The sequence below is a fragment of the Entelurus aequoreus genome, linkage group LG04 (assembly GCF_033978785.1).
Source record: "Entelurus aequoreus isolate RoL-2023_Sb linkage group LG04, RoL_Eaeq_v1.1, whole genome shotgun sequence".
NCBI lineage: Eukaryota > Metazoa > Chordata > Actinopteri > Syngnathiformes > Syngnathidae > Entelurus > Entelurus aequoreus.
The window spans coordinates 31,592,121-31,607,854 of record NC_084734.1 but is presented as its reverse complement, the minus strand read 5'-3'; the positions used below and the strand labels follow the sequence as shown (position 1 = coordinate 31,607,854).

Below are 15,734 nucleotides of genomic sequence, written 5' to 3'. Positions count from 1 at the left end.
GCATTTTACTTCGATACAAAATCTCCAACCCAGAAGCTTATTAGACATTATCCAGTAACAAACATGTCTGGATCATTCAAGCTAACTTAATGAATTATTTTGGCAACTAGGTGTCGCAAAAAACACACAATTACCACTACACTTCAACTTAAAGACAGCATAAATCCATACTGTACGGTTAATAATTATTAGGTTATTGTTTTTCATACCTAGCATTGTTCTCTGTTTGACTACTTTCACTTGGCACTAACATTCCACACGACAAGTAATAAAAGTATGTTTGTATGATTTATGTTGGTGTCGTATTGGATTAATATTGATATGGGCCAATAGTCAAGGTCGCAATATCGTATATATCGTATAAAAAGTGAATACGCTGTATCGGGACACCACTCTTTATAAGCAAAGTGTGACAAACAATGGAAAAGTGCATTCCTAACTTTCACAATGAATTACGAAGTAATGCAAAGATAATTTGCATTGCAGACATCTCAGTACTAAACATTTTTTAGTGTCATGCAAGTGCAAAAATAAGTTAACATGACAAAAAAAAAGATTCAGCATAAACTTCGTCAATGCATATGGTGCGCATTACAAAAGTTTTGAGACTCCTCATTTGATTGTATCTCCTGAGAGTCGGCGTACTCTGCAGTGGACATTTGGATTTTGCAGAACAGGGATATTTTTACTCCTAAATGTGTAACTGTGACAATAGAAATAAAACACAAACAAATGTATCAGTACAAAGACTGATTAGATGATTGTAATGCGAGGCGCTCACCTTGGCCGAGGTTTCAAACCACCCCAAGAAGCCGGCCTCTTTGCAGAAATTGTCCATGAGGGCCATGTTGTTGGAGCCTTCCTTCTTCTGGTCACACTTGTTGGCCAGCAGCACCGAGGGGATGGGGCCGCCGTTGGCCAGCTTCACCTTGCTGTCCAGGTCCTGCTTCCACTTGGACACGGCCTCGAACGTGGAGCCCCTTGTCACGTCGAACACCACGAACGCCCCCACGGCCTCTTTGTAGTAGACCCTGGTCATGTTTCCGAAGCGCTCCTGACCTGGAGGAGCACATAGAAGCATATTTACATCTTGACTAATAGGCTTTCAACCATTTTTCCTCTTCAGCCCCCAAAAATGATAGTTCTCAATTGACCCACTTTCCTTAATATGCCAAGGGCTTAATCCAGCCAGAGAATGGCAGAAGTAATCCAGCGTCATCATAAGCCTTTTTTCTATAGGCTGTCTCTGAGAACATCTGAGGTGAGATATCACAATGGCTACGCAAACGGAATTAGCACAAGCATATGAGGTCACGTTCAACTCCAACTTCTTTTTATGAACAGTTCCAACAACTCATCTTGCTTTACGCCATTGCAAATGACCTGCTTAGACCTTCATACCTCCACTATTTTACTCCTACAGTACTATGTGTGCAGCAGGCAACCACAATGTATTCCTGTAGGCATCCTGCAATTGTTTGATATTACTTAGTTACAAGTATGTCATTTGTTTTGCTCTGTTTCTTTTGTCAGATTTAACAATTCTATGTAAAACAAAGCACTTTGGGCCTGGTCTACTAAGATCCAAATACCACGCTTGGCCATGTGGAGTTATGTACTTAACAAAAAAAAGTGAAATAACTGAAAACATGTTTTATATTCTAGTTTCTTCAAAATAGCCACCCTTTGCTCTGATTACTGTTTTGCATACTATTGGCATTCTCTCGATGAGCTTCAAGAGGTAGTCACCTGAAATGGTTTTCGATTCTAAAACGATATTTTTCCGATTCAAAACGATTCTCTATTCATTCAATATAGAGGATTTCAGCAGGATCTACCCCAGTCTGCTGACATGCAATCAGAGTAGTAGATTTTTGTAACAAGCTTTTATAATTGTAAAGGACAATGTTTTATCAACTGATTGCAATAATGTAAATTTGTTTTAACTATTAAATGAACCAAAAATATGACTTATTTTAACTCTGTGAAAATATTGGACACAGTGTGTTGGCAAGCTTATGAGATGCAATGCAAGTGTAAGCCACTGTGACACTATTGTTCATTTTTTTTATTTTTTATAAATGTCTAATAATAATGTCAATGAGGGATTTTTAATCACTGCTATGTTGAAATTGTAACTAATATTGATACTGTTGTTGATAATATTCAATTTTGTTTCACTACTTTTGGATTGTTCTGCGTCGTGCTTGTGTCTCCTCTCAATTGCTCTGTTTATTGCTGTTCTGAGTCTTGCTGGGTCAGGCTTGGTTTTGGAATTGGAATGCATTGTTATGGTATTGCTGTGTATTGTTTTGTTGGATTGATTTTTTTAAAAAAAGAAAAAAAAAAGAGAATCGATACTGAATCGTACAACGTGAAAATGGCGATTTGAAGTCGAATGGATTTTTTCCCACACCCCTAATATATATATATATATATATACATACATATATATACTGTGTATATATATATATATATATATATATATATATATATATATATATATATATATATATATATATATATATATATATATATATATATATATATATATATATATAAAGACACACACATCTGCTTCCACGTCTGTCCCTGACACCCGCGTTCAGGCTGGCTGCTCTGGAAACAAACCCTGCCCACTCTGCTTTGTGCCTTGTCTGCCTGGAGCTGCTGTAACATGGATTACCGTAATAACCCGTATATTAATCAAAAGGGCACATTCCAACCGTAGAAATACTTTCAGTAACATAAAAATAACCCTGCAGATCATATTTGCAGTCACAGTTTAGTTGCTAAAGGTTTAAAAAAAATAATTTGAAAATGTCCGAGCAGTTTCTAGCAAATTTTGAATATTGCTCTCATTTATTTTTCTGTATACTCAAGGATTGATGGGAAGGGTTGAACATTAAAAAATAATGATTATCACTGTAATTGCTGTTGGCATGCATAAAAGCTATGTGGTTATATTTGCTTATCCTATGCTTAAAAACTCACTACTGTTAATTTAAGTCCTGTTACACGAATGACTGGGAACCTAATATAAAAATGAAATAAATGTATTGCTGTTTCAGTGCTAATTAAGCTAGAAAAAATAAAACTTTCACCATTTTACGTCATATTCTGTGAATTCGAAGGTAGTATTCTAACTTAAACTAGAAAAGACTGATATAATGGGATTCCTTCAGCACATACGGCAGCAGGCAACAACGTCGAGAATAACAAATCAACCGTGCGGGAAGTAAAAGGGAAACCTAACCAAGCGTACGAGTTTCACTTTGGTGCAGGGACTTACCAAACACACGAGCAGGTGAGCGAGCTAGTTCGTGGCGGAGCGTTGCAGTGACGCAGAGCTGCTGTTCCAGTGAACGGTCCACTGTGGGGCCTACAGGCCTGACAATAATTGCTCATAATTGGGAGTCTAATTTTAGCCAATGTAACCGCAGGTGAAGTCACCAGAGACACGACTTAGTGGCTAAAGTGATGAGAATATTTCATTACCAGTGCTTGCACATACAGTACGTCCGGTATAGCAGACAAATAGACACTTCAGTGTGTCGGCATTAAATGAAAACAGAATATTTGTTTCCGTTGACGCTTAAAGCAGAAATTCAGAATGATTGGACCTTAGAATACCACCGTTACACATGATATTCATGGAGCATGGTTAATACATTTGTATTTTAACAATTTTATTTTATTTCCGTCAGTGTACCCCAGGGCAGCTGTGGCTATGAAAGTAGCTTACCACCACCAGGTGTGAATGAATGATGGGTTCTACATGTAAAGCGACTTTGGGTACTTAGAAAAGCGCTATATAAATCCCAGGTATTATTATTATTATTTAGACTTCAACAATATTATTTGCAATATAATTTGATTTAAAGGAGAACTGCATTTTACCTATCATTCACAATCCTTATGTAAGATAAGAACACATAATGCATTCTGAATATTAAATACATTTGATCAATGGAGCCTATAGGCTTTATTCTGCCAATAAAGCCCTTAAAAAACATCCAAATACCTCCATTAAAGTGTTATACACATGATTGAAGTATAGATGTAATGTAGTAACAGGCACATTTATGAAAACAATTAATATTTACTTATTGTGCTCGTTTTAAGCATATGTGGCGCAATAATAATAAAAAAACGCATCACAACGTTCGCTTTTTTATTATAACATCACTGATTATTACTCACAGCAGACTTCATGAGAGCCAACAAACATAGTAAAACATTACTAACTGTATAAGGTCTGCTGTCATTAGGATGCCAATTGGTAGAATCTTGCTATTGTCCTGTTTGGATGAAGAATGACTCATAATCCTCAAAGAAAAGGAGGGAATCAAGCGTCTTTTTGTGTTCTTCTCGCCATTTCCAGGTCTAAATTGGCTGTCAAAGTGTACCAACTTGTCGGAATACATATTCGTCCTTCTACTATACACGTGAGAGGCATGATTTATGATCGACAATAAACTTCCACAAGCAACGAAGCAGCTTACCACTAGATGATGTAAAAAAAGGCACACACTGTAGTGATCACAGCGTCACTATAAATAGTTTGTCTGCGTGAGCGCTTATAATAACAATATAACTAATACTTGGTTAATATTCAAGTCACGAAATGTAAATGGAGTATTGTTGGTGCTTTTTGGATGTTTTTTTATTGGGTTTCATGGGCGAAATAGAGGACATCCCATTGGCTCTGCTGTAAGCTGACTTTTATTTACGAGTTAGATTGCATTAAAAAAAAAATCCATCCGTCGTCATGTCTTTCATAATGATTGTGAACAAAAGGCAAAATTCCAAAAAAAGTGTTGTTCCTTTTAAGGGCCTTTCAACAGAATAGGTGTCATTTGGTTGTGTTAACTCCCTCAAAATTACCCTAAATTTCTGCCTTTATTTTATATTTTTTATTTTAAATTCGAATAATACACATACTGAACAATTCAAAATGTGTATTGGCCCATACACGGCAACTTTATTGTATTTTTGTACAAGGTTTCTAGGCCAAATATGACTTTGAGTAACAGGAATACATTTTTAGCATAGAATAAGCAAACACATTAAATATAGCCAAAACGTATTAATGCTAATAGCATTCTGACACTTTACAGTGATTCTTTTAAATAAACATGTACAATCCAAAACAGGACTGTGCTGAGAGATAAATAGATTTGCAATGTGTTTGGGTAACATGACTGAGTGAAAACCAAGTCAAAACTAAAAAGTGTGAATTTCAAATGTGTGTTGTTTTTAAACGGCGTGGCGAAGTTGGTAGAGTGGCCGTGCCAGCAATCGGAGGGTTGCTGGTTACTGGGGTTCGATCCCCACCTTCTACCATCCTAGTCACGTCCGTTGTGTCCTTGGGCAAGACACTTCACCCTTGCTCCTGATGGCTGCTGGTAGCGCCTTGCATGGCAGCTCCCTCCATCAGTGTGTGAATGTGTGTGTGAATGGATGAATGTGAAAATACTGTCAAAGCGCTTTGAGTACCTTGAAGGTAGAAAAACGCTATACAAGTATAACCCATTTATCATTTATCATTTAAATAATTAAAAGTATACTTGGAATATTAATTAATTCATCCATTTTCTATACCGCACGCCACATGTAAGCTGGAGCCTATCCCGACTGACTTAGAGCTTTGGAAAATATTATATTTAATGGTTAATAGGGACAGACAACAAATGTTATTGTTCCGGTGTTCAAGGGAAGCTCAATATTTTACATTATGTTTAATTAATATGGAATCAGATCATTGCGCAGGATACTTTTCTTAAGAATGTATTATTTGTTTTATTTACAAGTAACTGTATTATTGACACATTTTAAACAACACCAATTAAGAAATATAACCTGGTGTTCTGTGAAAAAATTATTCCGAAGGTCAACAGGATAGCGCTGAATTCAAGACAACAAATTCTGTTGCAGCAACTTCAAAAACAACATGAGGCTGGTCTCCCTCATCCAGCAAAGACAAGACAGAAATACGGCAGAAGTTACTTAAACTAATGAAATAACTATGACTATTCCACATATTAATAGGATAAAAATGTTGCACTGCAGCTTTAAATAATACTGAAAAATTCATACGCATGTTATGCACCAGCAGTGTTTAAAGGGGACAAGAATGTATGTATGTATGTATGTATATATATGTGTATGTGTATGCATGTGTATGTGTATGTGTACATGTGTATGTTTATGTGTATGTATATATATATATGTATGTATATTTCTGGGGGTACGTTCTGGGCCTGCCTGTCGGGTGGGGGTCGGCGCCTCAGGCTACTGCATCCGGACTGCGTGTCTGGAGCTCCTGGGTCTCACCGTCCATCCCTTCCGGGTGCCCGTCTTGGTTGGGGCCTGCTGGGTCTGGTCCCTGCGTCTACTGTGGTAGCTTGGTGCTGCAGGGTATTCCGAGGTGTTGCGAGTCGGCCAGTTGTTGGGGTAGCGACCTTGTGTGTCAGCATGTCTGTGATCTTCTTTTAATTCTTTTTTTTTTTATAAATAGATGTAATTATTTATTTATTCTTATTTTTTAATATATTTTATTAATATTATTATTATTATTATTATTATGTTTTCATTTATTTTATTTATTTATTTCCCCTACCTCAGGGGGGGGGCCCTGGGCGGGGCGGTTGCTGGTTGTTCCATCTCCATCGTTGGGGTCCCTGCGGGTGGGGTGGGTGGTTCCCGTGGCCCCGTGCTGGGTGGTCCTGTGGCGGCCGGCTTGGGTGGGGTGGCCGTGGGCTGGCCTCGCCGCGCTCTCCGGGGGTGGGGGGGGGGGCTCGTGGGGGCCCGGTTGCCGGTGGGGCGGGGGCGGTCTTCCCGTCCGGTTGCGGGGGGTCTCCGGGCCCCTCGGGCGGGGCGTCCCGCCTTTCTGTCCGTGTGGGGTGTGGTCTCTCGCTGGCTTGGGGTCTGGCTGCCCCCTGCTTTTCTCGTGCCTTGTCCTCTGCCGGGTGCGTCTGTCTGCGGCCTGCTGCTGGCCCTTGTGGGCGGCGCGGTGGGCCAGGCTCTGGGGTTCCTGTCGCTGTCCGGCTTGGCTGCGTGGGGGCGGTGGCCCCTGGTTCCCTGGGCACCACACCTACTGTTTGTGGGATGGGCTCTCGGGGAGGCTGGGGCCGTACTCTGGCTCCCGCACACACTGGGAGTCAAATGTATTGTACATGCAAATTCACATATACTCACACACATACATAGGTACCTACGCTCCCACATACATATACAAATAAATACAGTACATATTTACACACTCAAAGTTCGTACATCCACACGCACATTCATTATACAAACATACTGTATACACATACTGTACATATACATTCACTGTAAAAACATACATATACACATACTGTACATATACACTCATTGTACAAACACACACATACACATACTACACATATACATTCACTGTACAAACACACACATACATATACTGTACATATACATTCACTGTACAAACACACATATACACATACTGTACATATACATTCACTGTACAAGCACACATACACATACTGTACATATACAAGTACATATGCACACATACACTCATGCACATAATCACGTTTCATCAAACATATATTAACGTTGTTGCCCTAGGGTAAACTGGGTATAACACATGGCACACTGACAAAGCTTAACCTATTGTTACTATAACAATCTACAAGGTTAATGTAGGTTGCTTCTCTTTCTTCCCCTCCATTTTTCTGCATTCTTTTGTATCTCAAGTTATCATTACGTATATGTATTGTTGCATTTGAACAATTGTATTGTTGATAATAAAGGTAAAGTATTGGTATTGTTTATTATCAATAGCACTATTTCTATTGGTATTCATATTGCTCCATTTTTAGTGTAATAATGCTCATTGTCATCTCTGTATTATTTTTTTATTTTCGCTAACTGCTTATTTGCTATTACTTTTACCATCACATTTGTACATGTCGTATTTGCTGATGTTGCTCTGTTGTTGTTGTTGTTGTTGTGTTTGCTGTTGTTGTTTTTGTCTCTCTGTCTAATCCCCCTCTTGTCCCCACAATTCCCCCCTCTGTCTTCCTTTTTCTCTCTTTCTATCCCCTCCTGCTCCGGCCCGGCTGCACCAAATGATAATATAAATACATTTAATAAAGTCAAAATACAAGTAAGGCAACAAGAGAAGTATCCTACACTTCTCTTTTGTAAAGTAAATCTGAACAGCCGATATGGGCATCTACATCTGCTATATGATTTGCCCGAGAAGCTGGACAGGACATTATAAAAAAAAATAAAATAAAATAAAATAAAATAAAATAAAAAAAAGGGGACAAGAACCTACAGTTAAGACTCTTTGATTTTGTGACTGGTTAACGGCAGATCAATATTCCGCCAGCGGCCATCCTCCAGAGAAGATCTCATATTGAGTGGTTCTATCGAGTGCTAGCTAGCAATAGAGGCACACAACGACTTATGTGAGGTATCGATACGGCGAATAAGTCACTAACAATAAATCACAACTAAGCCCGCGATACCGTGATGCGTGACCTCTCACGTAAGCATGCTAGTTAGCATTTATAAAGTGACCACGACTAAATCCTCTGCGATTTGCGCAATAGTTTTTCATTTAGATCAGGGTTGTCAAACTTGTTTTCATGGAGGGCCACATCGCAGTCATGGCTGCCCTTGTAACAGTGAATGTAAGAATGTAAGTATAATCGCCTCATTATATTACTGCACAATTGCCTATGCATTTGATTATTTGATTTTTGTACGTACAAATTGATGGATAACTTGCTTTAAAATCGTAAGTCAAGGTGACAAGCAGATAATTAAGTATTTATTGTTATTCTGTATCGATCCGTTGTGGTGAAGAAGGAGCTGAGCCGGTCGATCTACGTTCCCATCCTCACCTATGGTCATGAGCTTTGGGTTATGACTGAAAGGACAAGATCACGGGTACAAGCGGCCGAAATGAGTTTCCTCTGCCGGGTGGCGGGGCTCTCGCTTAGAGATAGGGTGAGAAGCTCTGTCATCCGGGAGGAGCTCAAAGTAAAGCCGCTGCTCCTCCACATCGAGAGGAGCCAGATGAGGTGGTTAGGGCATCTGGTCAGGATGCCACCCGAACCCCTCCCTAGGGAGGTGTTTCGGGCACGTCCGACCGGTAGTGGCCACGGGGAAGACCCAGGACACGTTAGAAAGACTATGTCTCCCGGCTGGCCTGGGAACGCCTTGGGATCCCCCGGGAGGAACTGGACCAAGTGGCTGGGGAGAGGGAAGTCTGGGCTTCCCTGCTTAGGCTGCTGCCCCCGCGACCCAACCTCGGATAAGCGGAAGAAGATGAATGGATGGATTGTTATTTTTACAAACTATAATACGGTATATAATAATCAGGGGTGCTAAAAATGTTTTTCATCACATCAGAATCCCCAATGTTTATTTATCTCGATAGTAAATTGATAAATCATTTTCAAATATCAAATTATTATTTTTTAGACAAATAAAAAAAAAAAAAAATGTTTTAGGCCATCTCTGTGCTTACTTGGTGCACGTAAATGTCATACGTCAGCAATCAAAAGGAGCTTTTGTAGCCTGTAAGCTGTTTTGTTAATGTGTTGTTATTGTTATATCAAATAATACACTGCAAAAATCTGTTCGAATCTAGAATCGTGTTGACTCGAGAATCGATTAGGAATCAAATCCTCACCCCAACAATCGGAATTGAATGACGAGGTGCCCAAGGATTCACACCAATTGAATATTTGTTGCATGAACAGATAATATGAAAGTTGAAAACATATGAAATTTCCTGTATTACATACATAAAAACAATGAAAACATTTAGTAAGAAAGATGAAGTATGCACATTATTCCCAGGCTTTGCGGGCCACATTAAACGACGTGTCGGGCCGGATCTGGCCGCTGGGCCTTGAGTTTGACACATGTGATTTAGAAGATAAAATTAGGAAATGGTCGGGTCGCAGGGGCAGCAGCCTAAGCAGGGAAGCCCAGACTTTCCTCTCCACAGCCACTTCATCTAGCTCCTCCCGGGGGTTCCCAGGACCTGTCCTGGGCCTTTCCCGTGGCCTCCTACCGGCCGGACAAGCCCTAAACACCTCCCTAGGGAGGCGTTCGGGTGGCATCCTGACCAGATGCCCGAACCACCTCATCTGGCTCTCTATGTGGAGGAGCAGCGGCTTTACTCAGAGCCCCACCTGATGGAGGGAACTCATTTTGGACGCTTTACTCGTGATCTTGTCCTTTCAGTCATAACCCAAAGCTCACGACCAAAGGTGAGGATGGGAACGTAGATCGACCGGTAAATTGAGGGCTTTGCCTTCCGGCTCAGTTCCTTCTTCACCACGACGGATCAATACTGGGTCCGCATCACTGCAGCTGTCACAATAAACCAAAACAAAATAAACTCAATAAATAATAATACGTTCAAATTGATCAGCAACATTAATTCAGGAGCACAAAATATAAAACATTTCAACCAACAAAACCAAATGGAATGAAACAATTTGTGCTGATTATTTTTAAATCAAAATGAGGAAGTCAGGATTAATAGCTACAGCAGGCACGTTGGAAGCAGGATACTGATAAAGCAGGTCACACAACCCCCCCTGTTTTAACGTATAATTGGTATTGGGGAGAGGTACTGTTAGCAGATTAGCATGCAAGTTAGCCAACTACTCGGTGAGTTAGTTATTCATCTAGCGAAAGAGTTTTGCTCAGTGCTTAATCGTTGCAATGTTAGGGTCCTGTCTGCCTTATTGCAACATTTTTACTTCATTCTACAGTAGGGGTTCCTGTAAGTAAACAATACATTAGGTAGGTTAGCTTGCGTAACAATGGTGGTCCTAGCTCCATAATGAACTATTAAACAGGAAGAAGCCTGCTGGCTAACAAACAATATATCGTATTTTACGGACTATAAGCGAAACCAGAATTATACCGTACATTAGCTGCACTGGGTTATAAGGCACACTTTTTTGAGAAACAAAAAAAGATTTTAAGTGCGCCTTATAACCCGGTGCGCATAATGTACGGAATAATTCTGGTTTTACTTACCGACCTTGAAGTAATTTTATTTGGTACATGGTGTAATGATAAGTCTGACCATTAGATGGCAGTCAAACATAAGAGATACGTGTAGACTGCAGTATGATGGCAATATGACTCAATTAAACAACACCAACATTTTATATGTTTCATTGAAAATATACAACATTAGACACGGCACTCAAAAATCTATCAAGATGTTTTAGTACGACTTTGGTAAGCTATGAAGCCGCACCGCTTAATGTGCTTCAACATACGAGTATTATTATGGTGTGTGTATCAGGTAAGACATATTATCTGGCGTTGTGTTTTGCAATATTATGCAAAAGAAACTTTTCTTACCTTCTGGTACCTACTGATCTGTATTTGGGATCTGCATAAATCCTGAAAAATTGCCTTTGTAGTCCGTGCCGACACCGTAGTCGATAAGCTTCTTCTTTTTCTCTATCTTCTTGTTATGGAACATTCATCCTCCGCTGTTGCCATTTCTATAATAAAGTAGTGTAAAGTTCTTACTTATATCTGTCAGTAAACACGCCATGAAAGCGCTAAAACATTAGTGAGTTTACATTATTCATCCAAGGAACTTTAGTTATTAGAGAGTTCCAGTCGGATGGTTTTTCACGGGACCGATTTCCAGTGTTGTTTCGGGATGAGGAGATGCTGCTCCGTTATTGATTGAAGTAAAGTCTGAATGTCATTAAAACAGTTAGCTCCATCTTTTGACACTTCTTCCACTCCCGTCCTTGCACGCTACACCGCTACAACAAAGATGTCAGAGAGAAGACGCTGCTGAAGGTGAGCCACGTAATAAGACCGCCCACAAAACGGCGCATCCGGAAGCAACTGTCAGAAAGCGGCTTGAAGATGATCTGTAAAACATAATCTATGCAACATTTTGACCAAAGAACCACCATTACATGTTATGTAGACCACAAGGAAGTGTTTTACATTTAAAAACAAATAATATGACTCCTTTAATGCGCCCTTTAAATCGGGTGCACCTTTTATATAAAAAAGGTCAAAAATAGACCATTCATCGGCAGTGTGCCTTATAATTCGGTGCGCCCTATAGTCCGGAAAATACGGCACAAATACTCTATAATTTCGTTGGATTACTTTTGTTAACAGTTGAGCCTTGGCTGGTGTCTGTTATCTCGTTTTCAACGTCAACACTGTTGACGCCTTGTTCACTGCCGTAATGAGAAAAAAAATGAGGTTCCGTTTGGGGGACGGCGTGGGGAAGTTGGGAGAGTGGCCGTGCCAGCAATCTGAGGGTTACTGGTTCAATCCCCACCTTCTACCATCCTAGTCACGTCCGTTGTGTCCTTTGAGCAAGACATTTCACCCTTGCTCCTGATGGGCCTGGTTAGCGCCGTGCATGGCAGCTCCTGCCATCAGTGTGTGTGTGAATGGGTGAATGTGGAAATAGTGTCAAAGCGCTTTGAGTTCCTTAAAAAAAAAGGTAGAAAAGCGCTATACAAGTACAACCTATTTACCATTTAAAGCACTAATGGCTGTCATATGCTCGCTAACTCAATAAAGTAAGAATGGACTCAACTCAAGCAGCATTATTGGTAACAGTGTCTGCGTGTTGTAGCGCTCAACATACATTATACACCCCAAACAGTTCATGTTGTGTAAAAAAATATATGTTTACATAGGTGTTCTTTTAGTACATGTGGGGGAGAAACTATCCATAATGCTGGCAACAAGTCTACTTCCCTCTATGCTAGGCCATTTTGCAATTCTGTGGGTGTGTTGCCATGGAAACTGTCCAAGCCAGACACGGCAGTATAGCAACCGCAGCGCTCTGTCTGTTGTTGGGAGCCTGCGAGGACTCCGACATGAAAATAAATAATATTCAAGTCATGGAGGTAGTTCTCAACACATGACCGCAACCACATGATCTTACTGCAGATTAGCTCCTACTGTATTCCACGCTTACATTCAGCGGGACCACCCTAAGAATTTAACGCCAAATAATAATGTTCACTCAATGGAAGCGTATGGATTTAAAGCAACAGTACAAAATTTCATAACAAGTATTTTGAATTTTCTTATAAAACCAGCAATATGATTACACAAGACAAAGATGCACAATAGGACAGATAATTGTAAAAGTGTCAAAGATCCTATATGTGACAGGAGCATTCTGCTGTTATTAATTAATTAATGGATTAGATTTATATAGCACTTTTCTAGACACTCAAAGCGCTTCACAGAGAAGTGAGAAGCCATCATTCATTCACACCCGGTGGTGGTAAGCTACTTTCATAGCCACAGCTGCCCTGGGGTAGACTGACGGAATGCAAACCAGTAATTATAATCCGCAAATAGTGTGCCGTTGTTGAGTGTCTGTACTGTCTGGAGATCGGCAGACTTACCACGTTATACTCTTCCATATCAGTAGGTGGCGGCAGGTAGCTAATTGCTTTGTAGATGTCGGAAACAGAGGGAGGCAGTGTGCAGTTAAAAAGCTATCTAATGCTTAAACCAAAAATAAACAAAAGGTGAGTGTCCCTAAGAAAAGGCATTGAAGCTTAGGGAAGGCTATGCAGAACGAAACTAAAACTGAACTGGCTACAAAGTAAACAAAAACAGTATGCTGGACGACAGCAAATACTTACTGTGGAGCAAAGACGGCGTCCACAAAGTACATCCGATAATGACATGACAATCAACAATGTCCCCACAAAGAAGGATAAAAACATCTGAAATATTCTTGATTGCTAAAACAAAGCAGGTGTGGGGAATAGCGGTCAAGAAAGACATGAAACTTCTACAGGAAAATACCAAATAAAGAGAAAAAGACACCAAAATAGGAGTGCAAGACAAGAACTAAAACGCTACACACAGGAAAACAGCAAAAAACTCAAAATAAGTCACGGCGTGATGTGACAGGTCGTGACAGCACACCTACTTTGAGACAAGAGTTATATTGATGCATACTTGGTGATGGTTTAAAGCAGTGGTCCCTAACCAACGGGCCGCGGCACGGTACCGGTCCGTGGATCGATTGGTACCGGGCCGCACAAGAACTAAAAAATAAAAATAAAAAAAACAAATTAAAAATTTTTTTTTATTAAATCATCATAAAAAACACAAGATACACTTACAATTAGTGAGTGCACTAACCCAAAATACAGTCCGTAAGCCAGTGGTTCTTAACCTTGTTGGAGGTACCAAACCCCGCCAGTTTCATATGCACATTCACCGAACCCTTCTTTAGTGAAAAATGTTATGTTTTTTTTTTAAATTCAAGACAAAGTTATATGTTTTTTTTACTAGTGCACAAAATGAACCGTGCATGAACATTACCTTGTTCAAAGAACAAAACCAACCAGTGTATGAACTCACAATTACACGCTTGCAAATCAGAAAATCAGAGGGAACATTGTTTAGGGATATCCATAATATTTAGACTTAGACTTCCTTTTTAATGTCATTCAAATGTTAACTTTACAGTACAGATACGCCGATAGGGAGAAGTTTTTATTTACACGATTGATTGATTTATTGAAATAAACTTTTATTAGTAGACAGCCCTTTGAGACACTTGTGATTTAGGGCTATATAAATAAACATTGATTGATGATTGATTGATTGCACAGTACAGTACATATTCCGTACAATTGACCACTAAATGGTAACACCCGAACACGTTTTTCAACTTGTTTAATTAAGTCGGGGTCCACGTTAATCAATTCATGAGTCTGGTGTGTCTTGACCGCTGCGGCGGAGGCTCTGCCCAACCCTTGAGGCCGACTCACCGAACCCCATAGGGTTCGATCAAAGCCAGGTTAAGAACCACTGCCGCAAGCACACATGATTGTATTTCTTTATGACAAAAGAAATAAAAAATAAAAAAAACAAAACCGCGAAAACCAGTCTGACCACAACGCTCTAATAACTAAAGTTCCTTGGGTAAATAATGTAAACTCACTACACCAGTATGTTTTAGCGTTTTCATGGCGAGTTTACTGACAGATCGACTACGGTGTCGGGACGGACTACAAAGGCGGACTACAAATTTTCAGGACTTATGCAGATCCCAACTACAGATCAGCAGGTACCAAAAAGTAAGAAAAGTTGCTTTTGCATAATATTGAGAAACAAAACTCCAGATAATATGTCTTACCTTATACACTCACCATAATAATACTCGTATGTTGAAGCACAGTACAATCCATCAAGCGGTGCGGCTTCATAGCTTACCCAAGTCGTACCAAAACATCCTGATAGATTTTTGAGCGTTGTGTGTAATGTTCTATATTTTCAATGGAACATATACAATTTTGGTGTTGTTTACTTGAGTCATATTGTAGTCTACACCTATCTCTTATGTGTGACTGCCATCTACTGGTCACACTTATCAATTCACCATGTACCAAATAAAATAGCTTCGAGGTCGGTAAGAACAACCAAAATGATTCCGTACATTAGGCGCACCGGCGCACTGTCGAGTTTTGAGAAAATGAAAGGATTTTAAGTGTGCCTTATAGTCCGAAAAATACGGTACTTAAAAGATCTAATGTGACAAACATATCTGTTAATGAATTAGTATCTGGCCCTCGGGCCAGCAGTCAACGAGACGCTAATGACGGGTGGGCTCTATTGTTCTTAAAGCCCCACTTATGCACTTTCAGTTTTGGCTAATATTGGCGTGCCGGTGGACCAAA

General features: G+C 39.9%; 1 protein-coding gene across 1 annotated transcript in view; it reads right to left on the bottom strand.

The window, feature by feature from the left end:
• rab32a (RAB32a, member RAS oncogene family) overlaps window positions 1–15,734 on the bottom strand; it is a 48,966-nt gene that overhangs the window by 12,014 nt on the left and 21,218 nt on the right. Inside the window, exon 2 of the mRNA XM_062044592.1 lies at window positions 782–1,059. Coding sequence (XP_061900576.1) covers window positions 782–1,059 — 278 coding nt within the window. The remainder of the gene's footprint in view (window positions 1–781; window positions 1,060–15,734) is intronic.